This window comes from Neofelis nebulosa, chromosome X (genome assembly GCF_028018385.1).
Source record: "Neofelis nebulosa isolate mNeoNeb1 chromosome X, mNeoNeb1.pri, whole genome shotgun sequence".
Classification (NCBI taxonomy): domain Eukaryota; kingdom Metazoa; phylum Chordata; class Mammalia; order Carnivora; family Felidae; genus Neofelis; species Neofelis nebulosa.
In genome coordinates, this window is record NC_080800.1 from 112669977 (window position 1) to 112688779 (window position 18803).

Consider the following 18803-nt stretch of genomic DNA (forward strand, 5'->3'; position numbering starts at 1 on the left):
GAGAAACTAGGCAAGTGTCAAGTAAACCAGAGACTCTAATTGGCCCTAAGGAGTGACAGACCATGATCTGGCTTGAACTGGTTGTTTCAGATGTCTATTCTGGGGCCACCAAGCAGGCCAAAATGTCAGCCCATATTCCATAGCTCATGTCCTTCAGAAAGTTCTAGATCTACCTGTTTTCTATTTGTGCTACTTAAGAAAACAGTTCTTACTCTGTCACTCCAGCATGGTGGCATAACTGTTGTTCGTGATTAGAGTCTGTCCTCATCTCTGGCAGGAATCTGTAGAAGTTCCTGTGCCAGAACCAGAAGTGAGAGCCAAAGAGGGTATGCCATGCATGAAGTTCCCAAAAAGTCAATTTCACCTATTAGACTTAATTTCATTTCAATGTTCAACTATACCTCTATCTTATTCTCTTAACAAAGAATACTAATTATAACACACGCTCGGAAGGTGCCCATAATGAAAAGTTGAACATTTCTGAGAAAAACAAAATTGCTTTGAAATTCCCTTCTGTCTCCTGCAGATGGGCAAGGTGGATGGAACTCGTCAGGCTGTAAAGTAAAGGAAACAGACGTAAATCACACAATCTGTCAGTGTGACCACCTCACCCATTTTGGAGTCTTAATGGTGAGTTGTCTCTTAATCGCTCCTTGATAGAATTTGGACAACTTTTATTAGATTACAGACCGGAAATATATGTGTGAACTCTTATGGAAAAGTGGCATGCAAGGGGGAGACAGCCCCCTCTTCGTCCATCCGAAGTAAGGCAGATTGAAATAAATATTTATTTTTTCTCCTTGTAAAAGTAATGTCTGCTTCTCAAAATTCAAACATGACAGAAAAGGTCCCTATAATCCCCCTCCCAAGAGATCACCACCTTTTTTTAAAGTTTATCTATTTATTTTTGAGGGGGGGAGGGCAGGTGGGGGGAGAGAGAGACAGAGAGACAGAGAGACACAGAGACAGAGACAGAGAATCCCAAGTAGGCTCTGTGCTGTCAGCATGGAGCTGGACACAGGGCTTTATCTCATGACTGTGAGATCATGACCTGAACTAAAATCGGGAGCCAGATGCTTAAAAACTGACTGAGCCATTAGGCACCCCAAGATCGCCACCTTTAACACCTTTATATGCATTCTTTCACATTCCTTTCCTATGTGTATATTAACACGTTGTTGTTTTATAAAAATGGGATCAAAGTATTCACCCTCTTTTTGCCACTGGCCTTGCACTAAACGATACAGTGGGACACCTTTCGGGCAAATACATATCCATCTACTTCAGTTTTCACAACATCTTTATAGAATTCTCTTGTGTGGATTTAACACGGTGAATTTGACCAGTCCCCAATAGACAGGCGTTTTAGTTGTTGCTGTTTTCCTCCATCATGAGCAATGCTGTAAGACGCATTTTTACTCATTTTATCTCCTAACGCTGGTGTAACTATTTCCGTAGGATAAATTGATGGCGGTAGAATTGCGGGGTCAAAGGGTATCGCCATTCCAATTTTTAATTGTCAGGCTGCAAGAACAGTACAAGGGCTGTCTGACCCGTTCACATATTCGGGCCTAGAGCCTCCAAAATGGCTCTCAAAGGGGCGTCTGGGTGGCTCAGTTGGCATGCCACTCTTGATCTTGGGCTCGTGAGTTTGAGCCCCATGGTGCACGGAGAGTTTACTTAAAAAAAAAAAAAAGGAAGGAAGGAAGGTGATGGCTCTAAAATGTATTTCTTCTTCTCGACCCCTCTCTGAGTACTTTCTTAGTTTTCTTAACTTACTTTATTATATATATGATATACTGTTATCTAAATGTGTTGTGCACGAGTTGTTTCTCCTACTAATGGTAGGCTCCTTGAGGGCCGAGTGTCTGTTTTATATTCCTTTTCTTTTCTTTTTTAACCACGTTTATTCAAAAAGGAGAGGCACTCCATTGATACTTACTGAATTGTAGGAATTACGTCGAGTTCTCTCCAAGTTGGTAGGGGGTCAAAGGACCAGGGCTCACATCCCAGCTCTGTCACTAACTACCTATCCGACCTTGATCAGGTTCGTTTACTTGTTTGGACCTTAGATTTGTCTTCTGAAACGTGAAAGGTGGGAGTGGACCGAGATTTCTTAACCTTGGCACGAATGATATTCTGAACCAAAGAATTCTTTACTGTGGGGACTGTTCTCTGCATTGCAGGATGTTGAACAACATCCCCGGCCTCTGCCCACTAAATGCCAGTAGCACCCCCAGTTATGGCAACCAAAATGTTTCCAGACATTGCCAATGTCCCTGGGAGAAGGGCAATATCGCTTCCAGTTGGGAACTACTGGGGGGACCAGTGCTTCTTAACCTTTTATAATTCATAAATCTCTATAAGTATCTGAGGAAAACCGCGGACCTTGTGTCCAGAACAAAGCACACACAGATTCCTATGACTCTGCATGCCATTTCAGGTTTCCTATGGTCCTCAGGTTAAGACATTTCTGGATTATGTGATCCCTAAAGCCCATTTTGTCTCTTAATTTCATGAAAATTATTTAAAGTCTAAAGAAAAGGAACATTTTTTAATGTTCTGTGTAGTGTTTGGGGACGCTTAGTTCAAATAATGATTCACTTTGCATGCCAAATTCACCTCTATTAGTTTGGTTATATTTTAAGTGTGGAACATGTTAATGACAATAAAACCAAGGACTAAATGTTCTTCCAGTGCTGTTGATGACTCTTCATGACCTGTACACAGTAAGTTGCACTAGGCACACTCAAAAAACCAACATACAGTCTTATCGTATACCCATCCACGTACCCCGGTTTTGTAAGAGCTATAGCTGAGATGCTGTATATCCTGAGAACCTGCCGCTAGTGATCCCTGGAAGGCTTTTACCATAAACTTGCTCTGGAAAATGTATCAAACACAGCCTATTGCATTTCCTAGGATTTATCCAGGTCTGCAGTGGATGCAGTGAATGAACGGATATTAGTGCTTATAACATACATTGGATGTGGAATCTCCTCCATTTTCCTGGGAGTTGCAATGGTGACATACATAGCTTTTCAGTAAGTTGATAAAGTCCTGCTCTGAGTAGGTTTAATTTGGTTTGATGAATGCTGTTGTCACTGTAACCATGTTAATTTCGTAAAATGTTCCTATTCATCACAATAAGAAGAGGTCAAATCCATTAGATTATGAAGTGCATAGATGAAAAACTAACAACCCAGGCTCCTCTAAAGAGGGGGGGGGGTTGTAATTCGATTTTTAAAAAGCAATACAAAAACACTAAGCATAAAAGGAAAAGTTGATAAATTGGATTTCATTGAATTTAAGAACTTCTTTTATCAAAAGACACCATTGAGGTGCCTGGGTGGCTCAGTTGGTTAAGCGTCCGACTTCAGCTCAGGTCATGATCGCATGTCTCCTGGGTTTGAGCACCATATGGGGCTCTGGTGCTGACAGCTCAGGGCCTGGAGCCTGCTTCAGATTCTTTGTCTCTCTCTTTCTCTTTCTCTCTCTCTCTCTCTGCCCCTCCCCGACTCACACTCTGTCTCTCTCTCTCTCTCTCTCTCTCTCTCAAAAATAAACATTAAAAAAATTTTTTTTTTAAAAAAGACACCATTAAGATAGTGAAAAGGCAAACCACAAATTGGGAGAAGATATTTACAATGCATATTGTAATGCATATATCTGACAAAGGACTTTTTTGTAGGATGCATATGAGTGTGTGTATGTATATACACACAAACACACACACACATATATACACACACACATACATATATATATATATATATATATATATATATATATATATATACATACTCCTACAGATGAAAGATAGACAATACAATTAAAAGTAGGCAAAGGTGGCACAAAAACAGACACTCAGATCAATGGAACAGAATAGAGAACCCAGAAATGGACCCACAAACGTATGGCCAACTAATCTTTGACAAAGCAAGAAAGAATACCCAATGGAATAAAGACACTCTTTTCAGGAAGTGGTGCTAAGAAAACTGGACAGTAACATGCAGAAGAATGAACCTGGACCACTTTCTCACACCATACACAGAAATAAACTCAAAATGGATGAAAGACCTAAACGTAAGACAGGAAGCCATCAAAATCCTCAAGGAGAAAGCAGGCAAAAACCTCTTTGATCTTGGCCGCAGCAACTTCTTACTCAACACGTCTCCAGAGGTGAGGGAAACAAACACAAAAATGAACTATTGGGACCTCATCAAAACAAAAAGCTTCTGCACAGCAAAGGAAACAATCAGCAAAACTAAAAGGCAACTGATGGAATGGGAGAAGATATTTGCAAATGACATATCAGATAAAGGGTTAGTATCCAAAATCTCTAAAGAACGTATCACACTCAACACCCAGAAAACAAATAATCCAGTGAAGAAATGGGAAAAAGACATGAATAGACACTTCTCCAAAGAAGACATCCAGATGGCCAACTGACACATGAAAAAATGCTCAGCATCACTCATCATCAGGGAGATACAAATCAAAACCACAATGAGATACCACCTCACACCTGTCAGAATGGCTAACATTAACAACTCAGGCAACCACAGATGTTGGCAAGGGTGCGGGGAAAGAGGATTTCTTTTTTTTTTTTTTTTAACGTTTATTTATTTTTGAGACAGAGAGAGACAGAGCATGAACGGGGGAGGGGCAGAGAGAGAGGGAGACACAGAATCAGAAGCAGGCTCCAGGCTCTGAGCCATCAGCCCAGAGCCCGACGCAGGGCTCGAACTCACGAACCGTGAGATCGTGACCCGAGCTGAAGTCGGACGCTCAACCGACTGAGCCACCCAGGCGCCCCAAGACGATTTCTTTTGTATTGTTGGTGGGAATGCAAGCTGGTGCAGCCACTCTGGAAAACAATATGGAGGTTCCTCAAAAAACTAAAAATAGAACTACCTTGTGACCCAGTAATTGCACTACTAGGTATTTATCCACGGGATACAGGTGTGCTGTTTTGAAGGGGCACAGGCACCCCCATGTTTATAGCAGCACTATCAACAATAGCCGAAGTATGGAAGGGGCCCAAATGTCCGTCGATGGATGAATGGAAAAATAACATGTAGTATATATATATGTATACACACACACACACACACACACACACACACACACACACACACAACGGAGTATTACTCGGCACTCAAAAAGAATGAAATCTTGCCATTTGCAACTGCGTGGATGGAACTGGAGGGTATTATGCTAAGTGAAATTAGTCAGAGAAAGACAAATATCACATGACTTCACTCCTATGAGGACTTTAAGAGACAAAACAGATGAACATAAGGGAAGGGAAACAAAAATAATATAAAAACAGGGAGGGAGACAAAACAGAAGAGACTCATAAATATGGAGAATAAACAGAGGGTTACTGGAGGGATTGTGGGAGGGGAGATGGGCTAAATGGGTCAGGGGCATTAAGGAATCTACTCCTGAAATCATTATTGCACTATGTGCTAACTAACTTGGATGTAAATTTAAAAAATAAAATAAATAAAATAATAAAAATTTAAAAATGAAGTACAAATGTTTAATTTAAAAAAAGTAGGCAAAGGACTTGAGCAGGTACCTCACAAAAGAGGATATCCATGTGTAATCCTAACCTTTACTCATATGGCTAATAGCCATGTGACAAGGTTCTCAACATCATTATTCATCAGTGAAATGCTAATTAAAACCACAGTTATATTTCTGTGTACCTACCAGAATGGCTAAAATTAAAAATACTGGCAAGAGCAAGTGCCCAAAAGGGTGTGGAACAGCTGGAACTCTTTTCTAAAAATTTTAAAGATGTTTATTTATTTTGAGAGGGTGAGACAGAGTGAGAGAGAAAGAGAGAGAGTGTGCACAAACCAGGGAGGGGCAGAGAGAGGGAGAGAGAGAATTCCAGGCAGGCTCTGCACTCCACGGGGCTTGATCCCACGAACCATGAAATCATGACCTGAGCTGAAATCAAGAGTCGGACTTAACCAACCGAGCCACCCAAGCGCCCCTCAAATGGAACTCTTATATGTTACTGGTAGGGATGCAAAATGGCACAGATGCTTTAGAAAATTCTTTGGCAATACGTACTGGAGATGAATATATATCTAGCTGTTGACCCGGAAACTTTACTATTCGAGAGAAATGTGGACATGTGTCCACCAAAGGATATATACAAGAATATTCACAGCAGCTTCATTCATAGTGGCCCCAAATTGGAAACAACCCCAATGTACATTAACAGTTGACTGGATGAATAAATTGTGGTATGCTTATAAAACGGAATGCTTCACAGCAGTACAAAAAGAATGAACTGCTTCTGAACAATACAACATAATATCAAACGCTCATAGACACAGAGTCGAGCCAAAAGGAAGCCAGAAAAAAAGGAAAGCATACCGCATGGTTCCATTTACATGAAGTACTAAGTACAGGCCCAACTAAACCTGTGGGGACAAAAGCTAAAATATTGGTTACTTCTACTATGTGTCGGGGGAGTTGGGGGTTGTTATTGAATGGGAGAAGGAACGAAGGAGCCTTCTGAGATTTGAAAATATTCTACCTCTAGCGTAGATGTTTGCAAATGACATATCTGATAAAGGGTTAGTATCTAAAATATATAAAAAACTGGGGCACTGACTGGCTCAGTCGGAAGAGTGTGTGACTCCTGATCTCAGGGTCGTGAGTTCGAGGCTCACGTTGGGTGTAGAGATTACTAAAAAATAAATAAATAAACTTCTAAAATGTGTACAATACAATGGTTTAAACAATATGTAAGAAAACTGATACAGCTGACTACCCCCCAAAAACAAATAATTCGATTAAAAATGGGCCGAAGACATGATCAGACATTTCTCGAAAGAAGACATCCAGATGGCCAACAGACACACAAAAAGATGCTCCACATCACTCATCATCAGGGAAATGCAGATCAAAACCACAATGAGATACCACCTCACCCCTGTCAGGGTGGCTAAAATCAACAGCACAAGAAGTAACAAGTAGATCAAGCTTTGAGTCTGCTGAAGGAGTGATGATAGAATGGTAGTATTCAGGAAACGCCTCCCTCCCCTCTCCCCAAGAGAAAAAGACAAGGAGAAAGTAAAAGAAAAATAAAAGGGGGCTGCTTAGCTGCCTGAGGTTAGTATTATTCCTGTTAGAAAAGGGCACCGTATTTAGGATACTTTGACTACCTGGAAAGAGGGTGGGGAGCTCAATAATCCAGACGTGTAAGGTAGAACGAGCAAGTTCAACAGTCACTTCTTTTGTTCTTTCACTTATTAGGCAAATCAGATGTGGCAATGCTTGATTCAAACCAGAGACCCTACCTAACTAAACACTGTGTCTTTTCTTTTAGCAAACTTCGAAAAGATCATCCTTCCAAAATCCTGATCAACCTGTGCACAGCACTACTGATGCTAAACCTGGCATTTCTGGTCAATTCCTGGTCCGCGTCATTTCAGAAGGCGGGACTGTGTATCACAGCCGCAGGGGCGCTTCATTACTTCCTGCTCGTTTCTTTGACTTGGATGGGCCTGGAGGGGGTCCACATGTATATCTCTCTGGTCCGAGTCTTCAACATCTACGTTCCCAATTATATCCTTAAATTTTGTCTAGTTGGTTGGGGTAAGTATATCTGCCATTGGTCTTGATGTCTCTGTTTGAAGCCTTGTGCGTATTTCTAATTCAAGCTTCATGAGACGCATTATTCAGGACCAAATTCTGGTATTAGCATCAGTAAGGGATTAAGGATTGGCTCACTGGTGTTTGGCTGTGCGTCTCTCTTTCTGCCTGTATTGCTCTATAAATTCAACTTTTTTAAAAAAAATTAAGTTTATTTTCTTTGTTTTGAGAGAAAGGGAAAGAGAGAGAGAGAGAGAGAGAGAGAGAGAGAGAGAGAATCCCAAGCAGGCTCTGCACTGTCAGCACGAGCCCCATGCAGGGCTCGAACCCACAAATCGTGAGATCATGACCAAAACCAGAGTCAGGTGCGTAACCAACTGAGACCCCCCCCCAGGTGCCCCTAAATTCAATTTTTCACCTCTATGGTGAGGAATTGGCCCACAAATATTTATTGAGCACCTGCTGTGTACTGTGCTAAATGGAGGATCTACCGCGGTGAACCTGTCAGATGCTATCCTTCTCTCTACAGAAGTTAAAACCCAACAAATACTTACTGATGTAATAGCCAACACTTACACGTATGGTAGTACTTCTGTAGGTGGCACTTACACGTGCCAGACACTGTTCTAAGTGTTTTGCAAACTTAGCACTCCTTATATCTCTGTGAGAAAGATTTCATCATCATAACCACTTACTGGTGAGGACACTGAGGCACAAGGACGTTAGGTGATTTGCCAAAATGCACACAGCTGGTAAGTGGCAGAGCTAGGATTTGGAGCAGATATCTGGCTCCGGAGTTTGGACATGTAACCTCTGTGACCTAGCCCTGCTGTTGAAGGGACAGAGCGCGTGCAATGTGGGGAGGGGTGCGGGGTCAGACACGCCCCGATTCCCCCTATACCTCCTGGCGGTCACTGCTTCTCTATGGAAAAAGCCAGGAAGGGAACCCAGCATGACTATTCCCTCTTTTTAAATGTTATTTAATTGGTTTGCCGCCCTGTATTTCTGGCACGGTCAGGCCAGCTCCTGTCCCTTCGCTTTGCCTATTCAAACCAGAGTTTGACTTCAGAGAATGTGTTGGATACACAGAAGATGTATATTAAGTGGGATGCCTCGGATCCATGTGAGGGTAGATTTTATCTTCCGCCGCCCTTGTAAAGACAACAGCTTCCCAATTAGCTCCTCATGCTTTTGATGAGCTCATTAACATAGCACACACACTTTCATTGGCTACACAGTGCTATTATCCATGCTAATGTCGGGGGGCAGAGACAGGCAGATATTAAGCAAAGCATCATCTACGATTGTTTTAGTACATGTTAGAATCCATCAGGAACATGGAGCTAAAAGCAGTCAGTATACTCCTCCTGTGCCTGGAAGTCTTCATCTCAAGTCAACCAAGGGATTGAAAACTGATATGGAAGGGGCTTCATGGATAACCCCCCACGCAGATAACCCACAGATGGCTAACAGTAAACGGGCTGTAAAAAGCGCTTGGTCCCGGCTTTGCTTCTCTCTCGTCGTCATCCTCAGCTTCCTTTTCAGCCCCTTCCGGCTTCACCTGCTCCTTAAGTGTGCTCTCCAGAGCTCACTTCTCTTTCCGATCTTCTCGGCCCACACGCACTTGCTGGTGTACCGGGAGAGGCAGGAAAGGCTAAATAAGACTCGGTACTTGGAGGCAGGATACGTTTCGGGAGTGTCAAGTACACACCCAAGCCAAGGCCACGGCCTGACTGGCTCGACCCGTCACGGTGCTAGAAGCTGCTTCCAGATTCAGCTGATCACTTACATAGACGGTGGACGGAAGAGTAGCTAAAGGTGCCAGCTGCCAAGGCCTCGTCCCGCTCGCTATGAAAGAAGGACAAAAGGGAACAGATGGCTACCACACGAGTTGAGGGATTCCCTGTCGCTGAAGAACCAGCTCTGAGCTGAGGCTATGCGGTTCTATATCCTGCAGCTCTGTTCTGAGGGGGCAGGGCGCAAAGCCCCACACCTCCTCCGAACCTGGGAGGGATGAGAAAATGTTTCGTGACAGACCCCACTCAGGAGATAGAGAGGCGGGTAGGGGATGGCCTCAGAGCACCTCCTCACAGGCCTGCGCCTGCGGTCTTCTCAAAGTCGTGCGGGCTCATGGGGTGTGCCGCCCAGATTCAGATCGGCTTCCTGCTCTGCAACCTGTTGACAGGGTTTTACTCCTGTATTTAAATCCCTGTCCAGGGCAGCAGATCGGTCCACATTCGTTAACAACCAGTCGGGATCTTTTTGTTTGTTAATCGGTAATTTATTAACTTGTTAATTACCGAAGTGTAAACACAGCTTGGGGACCACCTCCCAACTTCCATCGCGAGCGTGAGAGCTCCCTCCATCCCTCCTTTCTGGCCTCTCACAGATTAAAAACATTTTTTTAATTGCAGTATAGTGGACACTCAATGTCACATGAGTTTCAGGTGTACAACCTAGTGATCGGACGAGTCTACGCCGTGCCTTCCAGCCCTGTGACTTATTCATCCCATAACCGGAAGCCTGTTCTTCCTCCTCTCCTTCCCCCAAGTTGCTCATCCCCCATTCTCTCCCCCCGCCCTGGCAACCATTAGTTTGTTCCTCATATTTACGGGTCTGTTCCTGTGGGGTTTTTTCCCCAACAGGTGTTTTTGTAAATATCTACATCATGCTAGGCACTGCGCTAAGTGTGTGATACACCGATCAAAAGGGACTGTCTCGTTTCTCACAGAATCGGACAGTAGAGGGTTTTTCAAGATGCCTACTTAGCACTCTGGGGTTTAGAACAGCCTTGCAAAGTATCTCACAAAAACCCCTAAAATGTGTGCAGGTGTAATGCTCTTAGTTTAGGAGAAATACATTGTTAGAAATAAAGAGATCATTTAAATTTTGCAAATGTACCTGAAATTGGATTTTTCGATCCTGTGTCTACACTCGGGTCACGTTTGACCACTTTGACTGAACTGACTGCTTTATTATAGTCTGGCCGAATTGACTGGTCGTTAACTGGTCGATCTAGTCAAAATGTCAAATAGTAACGAGTGTGGAAACAGCTCCCCTGTCAGAAAGCACCGAAGGCTGCAGCTGATTGCTTGCACCCTTCCTCCAAGGTGACCTAGACAAAAAGGTCCCGGGAAGTCAGGGGCTCTATGGAAAAGGAGAAAAAATCGGCAGCCCATCATCTGGGAAGAAGTGCTTGATATGAACCTGCATTCCGAACTAGATACTTCTATTGCCAAGTTGATTTTTTGGCGCTTGAGCTATTTTTAATAACCAGTGGGCGTTGTATTGGAGCCTTTGGCATGCTGTTTAGTTTAGCAGATTGGAGAACTCCTAGAAATGTTTAACTTGGAAGACTTCACAAACATTTTGCAAACAATGGTATTTTGATGCCCGCACATCTGTGGCTCATTTAAACAGTGTCTTGGTGTATCAGGGCCCACAGTCCATGATCAGGACCGCTCCTTGCTTCCTAATGGAATGCCTTTGGCTTGCTTCCCCACTCTAGGAATCCCAGGGATCATGGTGGTGATCACACTCAGTGTGAAAAAAGATCTATACGGAACCCTAAGCTCAACGACTCCATTGTAAGTACCAGGCGATGATGCTCTTGTCCATCAGGGTGTGCGGGGAGGTGTTCTGACCTGCGGCTCAGTCTTGATGCTGGCTTCAGTGGGGGGTGGGAGGGCGGGGGACTCAGCCTCAGCCTTTTTGGCTTAAACTCAGTCATGGGCGCACTCATATAATGGCTAGGTGCCTGCTCTCTGTGTGACCTCCGGCAACTTACTTTACCTCTTCCTTCCATTTCCTCCACTGGAAAATGGGAACAATAATGTTTGCTGTCAATGTAGCGTGCAAATTAAGATGACATCATGTATATAAAGTGCTCAGCATGGGGCCTGTTCCATAGTAAGGGCTACTTAACCTGCAGCAGTTATGATTAGAAAGCTCACAGAACTTGGAAGGAGTTATCGTGGCCACTGTAAGGAAATTTTCCACCTTTCCACAAAGGCCTCCCCTGAAAAACACTCCACTGCTTTCCTTTGTAAATTGGCTCAGATTTGTTGTCCTGTTTTTCTTTTCTTCTTTTCTCTTTTTTTAAAAAAAAAATTATTTATTTATTTATTTATTTATTTATTTATTTATTTATTATTTTGAGTACCGTAGACCCACCACATTACATTAGTTTCAGGTGTACAGCTTAATGATTTGATGAGTCTATACATCATGCTGTGTTCATCATCTTTTGTTTTCTTCTTACTGTATCAGCCCAATCTCTTTGATGCTCTCATCCACAGCCCCAAGAAGGTAGCCATTTACGTTTCCAGAACCTTCTTTTATAGGCACATAGCTAGTTACCATGTGGTTCTTTAGACTGCATGATTTCATTTCATGCTTCTGATTGGGTTTTTCTTTTTAATGTTTGTTTATTTTTGAAAGAGAGAGAGAGAACGCGAGTGGGGAAAGGGCAGAGAGAGAGAGAGGGAGACAGAAGATCTGACACAGGCTCTGTACTGACAGCAAAGAGTCCAGTGTGGGGCTCAAACTCACGAACCATGAGATCATGACCTGAGCCAAAGTCACACGCTCAACCAACTGAACCAGCCAGGCACTATTGCTTTTTTACTTATGCAGATTCATTGTCTTCATTGTTGCCTCTCAAGTTGGTTTTGTTTTGTTTTTGTTTTTGTTTTTGTTTTTGTTTTTGTTTTTACTACAGATTTCCTCTCCCACTGGACTTGAATCAAACGTAGGAGGTCTGGACCCCCAGACTCCCCCATCTTTCCTATTGAGACGACAGTTTCCAGAGGGTCAGAATTATATTGTCCTCTTCAGCAGATGCCTTCCAGTTCTAATTTCTTGTTACCCTTCCTTTCTCTCCCTTTTCCCCTCCCTTCCTTCTCGTCTCCTCCTCTGTCCTTCCTCCATGCCTGTTCCATGGCTTAAAGGGTCCCCAGTGTCTACCTAATGGAGATTCTTCTTCAAAGATCAAAAGCAAAAGCAAAAACCAGAACAAAACCAACTCCACTCATGAAAAGAGCTCTTTCATATGTGAATTGGTTAGTAAGAGGCAGAGTGCTCTGAGAGCTTTTTTTATAATTATATTTTGAAGAAGTAATACATGCACACACTACAAAATTCAAACGTACAAAAGGATAGAGGATGAAAAGTAAGCCCCGCTCCCAACCTCTAGCCACACAGTCTCTGTCCCTTGATGCAACTCTTATTACCAGCAATCAGATCTGTGTAGATATTCTCTTGCACACTCTGTTATGGTAGACGTACTCTGTTTGGTACTTAACAATATGCCTTAGAGATGATTCTGTATCCAAACATGTAGCGCTGCCCCTTTTCAAATGTCTTCGGTAGCCTCATTTAAGGCTGAAGATGATGTTCAGGCAACCCTAAGTATCAGACTCCATTAGGGAAATCAAATGTTTTCTCCCCTCCCTCCCTCCAAACACACACAAACACACACAAACTCACATACGTGAAAATATCCACACCAACGCGAACGATATCATCACAAAGGATTTTCCTGGTTCTGGAAAAGAGATCTCGGCTAAGTTGACACACAGTTAAATTAGTAAAGCTTGTCCGTGTTCAACAACCCGAGATACCGCCTCTAGTAATTGGAAATGTTAATTAGCCGAAGTATCTGTTCTTATGAATCGTCACATATTTCTTCTTTAATAGAAACAGTAGAGCCATTCATTAATCAATCCCAGCGGCCAGTGTTCCCTTTTGTCGACCAAACCTGAGACTGCGGAGAGAGGTTTAACATATACATCACATTTGAAAGCAATGCGACCGGAGCTGCTCTCCTTTTGTTGCATTTTCATTAACACTGATGATCTCGTCATTGTTTGATATAACATTCAGAAAAGCAGTCATTGCTCATGTCCTTTTACTGTGATATTTATCATGCAAAGCAGAATCCATCCTGCAAATAAAAGCTTAGGTGTAAGGGGGAGGGGGAGGGCGCGGGGGGTGGGGTGGTGGTGGAAAGCCACTTTGGAAGAAAATAAGAAATCTGTTTCTCTGCTGCTGAGAAACAGAGTAGCCTACTGGGGATTCGGACTGAGAAGTTCCTGCAAAGCCTCTAGGATGTCTGGCGCTGGAAACAACCTTGGGCTGGGGGCTCAGGAGGTTGGGGTTCCAGCCCCAGTGTGTCCCCAGTGAGTGAACTCCTGCCAGACCGGTTCCCCTCTCCAGGGGCAGATGCTCTCAGGTGAAATAAAACCGATGAGGTGATCTTCAGATTCTCACCACAAAATGCAAGTTTGTGTTTCTCTACCTGACAATGGCCCTCTCTTCTTTGTCTCTTACAGTTGTTGGATTAAAGATGATTCTATCTTTTACACCTCAGTTGTGGCCTATTTTTGCCTCATATTTCTAATGAATCTCTCCATGTTCTGCACTGTTTTCGCTCAACTGAATTCCATGAACTCCCAAAGCCAGAGGACCCGGCGGAAGATAATCCTGCGTGACCTCAAAGGCACAACAAGCCTGACCTTCTTACTTGGCCTCACCTGGGGGTTTGCCTTCTTTGCCTGGGGACCTGTGAGGATCTTTTTCTTATATCTTTTTGCCATTTTCAACACGTTGCAAGGTAACATCTGTTTCTTTGTACTTTCTCTGGCTAGCCAGACCTCCACCAAAGCTTTGCTGGTTGGGAAAATAATCTCACCTTTTGGGGGTTGAAAGGAGGAAAAGAATTGACAGGCAGCCATTGGAAACATTAGCTAGCCATCGGGACTTCATTGAATGAGCTCCCTCCTACTTGGGGATATAAAGAAAAGCCCAGAGAGCTAATTCAACCCCAGCTAGTTGGCGATGTTTATACCAAACACCGACTGGTAATACTTGCTACAGTCTTCGTTGCATCAACACATTGTGCATAAGTGTACAGACCCACACTTGCATTGACATTCTTAAGTGCGCGATCCAGTTGAATACACCAATTACTGGACAGTAGAAATATTAAACTTTTGACCCCCTAGGCTCTGGCTACATCAGAGATCCTAATCTTGTGGGAAGGAGCTGGGCTAGGAAAGTGGACAGTCACGAAGGAATGCAGGTGAGGTGCAAACAGCAGTGGGCCAAGGTGAGAGGTCAAGGTTCTGGTATTGCTGCACATTGACCTTGAAAAAGTCACCACGACTGGTTGAATTAGATGATCCTAAGCTAGTGTTTCTATAGCTCTTTAATTTCACTCCGATTTTCTGGTGAATGGAGCAAATGGTAATGAAGTGATTAAATGGGAGGCCAAAACCAGGGATCTGGTTAACATACCCCTGAGTAACTGTTGATGTTCATTTTAACCTGACCTGGCCTATTAAAAATCTTGGGGGCAAGAGGCACGCAGAGCGGTTTCCTGGGACTCTCAAAACTCTGCTCTGTGTTCTTCTTATTCTCAAGTTTGGCCCAGTTCATTTGAGCTACTGGGGCAGCTGTGAGTGAACTTGGGCAGCGTGTTGAGTTAGGGTCTCGCCTACTGCTTCTATTTATCTGTTTAATGAGCCCCTTTACCGAACTCCAGTCCGTGGGTGGTCCATAGGATCCTCCAGCAAGAGAAGAGTTCTATGGCCAAAGAAGTTTGGGAAGTGCAGAAAACTATATTCTCCCATTCTTAAAATGGCACAATACAAGTTTTTACCTTTACCAAGGTAAAAACTTCTGAGAAATTCTGCTGGGGGGGGGGGACTTTAAAATTTATTTTAACCTAGCATTTAAATAACTTCGGAACACTTTGTCGTCTGATTCTTAACCCCTGAGGAATCTTCGGAAATATGAATTGGTACGTAGTGGCTCTATGCCAGGCATTTGCAAGGTGCTTCAGGGAGACGGGGGAGCAATCTAGAATAAGGCACAATTTTTGCTCTCACGTCTTACATACAATTCAAGAAACCATCTTCATTTTAGAGCAATGAAGTGTATCAGCTGAGACTTTCTGTCCCACCAGAATCTTCCAAGCACGTTCTGATCGAGACGTAAGAAGACACAAAATGCCTCGGTGTAGAATGTGTACAGAAGTGGGTTAGGAACCAGATGCCGGGGCGGATTTCTCCCTCGGCAATAACCCCACCCACTAGTTCTGAGGAGAGACACACACTCACCGTTTGGAAAGAGGGGTTAACGGGGAAGCTGAGAAAAGAATGAGAAAGCAAAGCGGTTTAGAGCTGAGAAAGGAAGGAGGGGTGTTTTCAAAGCAGCAAGTGTTCCATTCCTGCGGTGGAAAGAGAAAGTAGTATCTAAGCAGGAAGTCTCCATGGCTTAGCAGCAGAATCCAACTGGGGATCTCCTGAGGACTAAATCCAAAGTCCCACAGATCCAGCGTCAACAGAGTCAAGCTGTCTCTGTCTGTCAGATACGCTTCATGTCAATCAAGCACCAAGTGTCTCCAGTTCCTAGTCCTGCCTCACAAGATAGAATGTGCCATCTTGCAGAGGAGGGGGTTGCAGAGCCCTGAGTTTCAAATTCAAATTGCACACACACACGCACGCACGCACGCACGCACATGCACGCACACACACATGCACGCACGCACACACACACACACCCGGAACAAGAATGCAGTGAAACAAGTGAACAAATTAGGCATTTTACAAGACAGATGGCAAGTTTGCAATTCTGGCTGAAGGGGGTTGCCCTGTGGTCCGGCGTGAAAAAATTATGCGCCTGATGAGCCATTTCTGAAGGAGGGATGCACAAATAAAACTGCAGGTGACAAAAACCTGACATCTTCCCTCATGCCTGTGTTCTAGTGAGTAAGCAGATCAATCTGTTATTGGAAAGAAAAGGGAAGGCTGTCAGGCAGAGAGGGAGAGCTGGCAGGCAGCTCATTGGAATTCACATAATAACCTTTAAGTCTGAGAACAAACTAAACGCCACGCAGGAAATCAGAACGGTAATAGGTGCTTCCTGTCACTGTTGCCCCTCGTCTGTGCTGGAGCTGGAGGAGTTTTACCTGCTCCGAGACCGGGCTTTGCTCTCACCAGCTTGCTGCAGCGCCTTCCAGGTGGTTGCTGCTCAGAAAGGGTGAACGCTGCTCGATTCGTCACCACCGTCGTTTGGTTACATGGAGATAAAGCCCTCAGGGGAGTTGGTGAGACATGTCTTTCCGTTTAGCCTCCAGATTGCTGCCTCCCACCTGGACTCAGAGAGTCTCAGGGCTGGGGCTGGGGACCCGAGATCTTCCCCATCCAACTTCCCTTTGAGTGACAGGAAGCCACGTGCCTCCCCCTGAAACTTTCCAGGGACCGAGAGCTCACCGTTCCATAAAGCAGAGCCTTCAACTCTTCTCCTTTTTTTAATTGAAATATACTTGACATTTAAAGCTGTGTAAATGTGAGGCGTGCAACATGTTGATTTGATACACTGATATATTGTAATATGATTACCACTGAAGCTTCTGATCGGCTCCACATCTCACCCGGTCGCCCTTTCTTGAGGGTGGTATCCATAGGGCCGTGGTTAAGACCTTGGGCTCTGCAGCCAGACTGCCTGCATTTGGTCTAGACACGGCCACCTTCACATTAGCCCTGTGACTGGGTCAAATGTACTAGACTTCTTGGACTGTGGGGTCTCTCATCTGTAAAAACAAGATGAATAGCATAATGGCTATGATTACACTACTTAGTAAAGATTAGCTGGGATGTGCTACTGCGTGCTTGTTCCGTGGCTCCCTCCCACTGCTCCCAGTTCTGACCTGGCCACCACACAGAGCACGCCTAATTTGTTCTTTTCGTGATAGCCCCTTCAGATCTGTAGCTATAGCTACCATCTCTCCCTGCCCTGTGTTCCCACTGCAAGACTTCTCCATTCTCGAGTACTTCGATTTGTTGTCATCGTCTCAAAACAAAGCCGCCCAAACTGAATACGGTGCTGGTAGGAGAAAGGTTGAAACGAGGGCAAGATGGCAGGAGACTCTCACCCACCTCAGCCAAGATTCTTTTTTTTTTTTTCAGTATATGAAATTTATTGTCAAATTGGTTTCCATACAACACCCAGTGCTCATCCCAAAAGGTGCCCTCCTCAATGCCCATCACCCACCCTCCCCTCCCTCCCACCCCCCATCAACCCTCAGTTTATTCTCAGTTTTTAAGAGTCTCTTCTGCTTTGGCTCTCTCCCACTCTAACCTCTTTTTATTTTTTCCTTCCCCTCCCTCATGGTCTTCTGTTCAGTTTCTCAGGATCCACATAAGAGTGAAAACATATGGTATCTGTCTTTCTCTGACTGACTTATTTCACTTAGCATCACACTCTCCAGTTCCATCCACGTTGCTACAAAGGGCCATATTTCATTCTTTCTCATTGCCACTCTGGAAAACAGTGTGGTGGTTCCTCAAAAAATTAGAGATAGATCTACCCTATGACCCAGCAATAGCACTGCTAGGAATTTACCCAAGGGATACAGGAGGACTGATGCATAGGGGCACTTGTGCCCAATGTTTATAGCAGCACTCTCAACAACAGCCAAATTATGGAAAGAGCCTGAATGTCCATCAACTGGTGAACGGATAAAGAAATTGTGGTTTATATATACACAATGGAGTACTACGTGGCAATGAGAAAGATTCTTGACTTCCATTAAATGCTATAGCTGAAGCGAGCTTTGGGGGCATTTACCATTGGCTCATGCTCAACTTGAAACGAGTCGAGACAGATTCAATCCGTCACTGATGATTTACTTCAGCACAACCGGCCAGTGAGGGGGCAAGTCAAAGCTTGTGTAGCGAACAAAGGGTGACAGCCTGCATTTGGGACAAAAGAAAGATTCTGAGGCCCAGGAAGATATTATGAAGGTTGCAGAAAACTGTGAGAGTTTGCGTATTGAGTGCCCTGGAGGCCAAGTCAACAAACTTATCTATCTGCTGGGCTGCCAGCAGATATGAAGATGAAAAGACTTTACAGCTGGGTGCAGAGATGGACAATCCATGGGGAAAGTGGCCACATGTAGCAAACTGTGTAAGAAACAGAGTGTTATGGGAGCTCAGAAATGAAAAGGATGAGTTCCAGTTTGAGGCAGTTGGAAAGGCTTGGTGGATCAAAAGACACTTAGCCTGGGCCACAAATAAGCATCAGGCTGACGATGGGAGTTATTTCTGCCAATTCCGCCTCCAAACTTCAGGAAATCCAATTGGCCCTCCAGAGCATTTGCCATCAGGATAATCTCA

At 44.0% G+C, this 18803-nt stretch overlaps 1 protein-coding gene across 1 annotated transcript in view; it reads left to right on the forward strand.

The window, feature by feature from the left end:
• Positions 1–18803, forward strand: part of ADGRG4 (adhesion G protein-coupled receptor G4) — a 121869-nt gene that overhangs the window by 100155 nt on the left and 2911 nt on the right. Inside the window, exons 19-23 of the mRNA XM_058714761.1 lie at positions 527–630; positions 2923–3044; positions 7358–7626; positions 11132–11210; positions 13956–14236. Coding sequence (XP_058570744.1) covers positions 527–630; positions 2923–3044; positions 7358–7626; positions 11132–11210; positions 13956–14236 — 855 coding nt within the window. The remainder of the gene's footprint in view (positions 1–526; positions 631–2922; positions 3045–7357; positions 7627–11131; positions 11211–13955; positions 14237–18803) is intronic.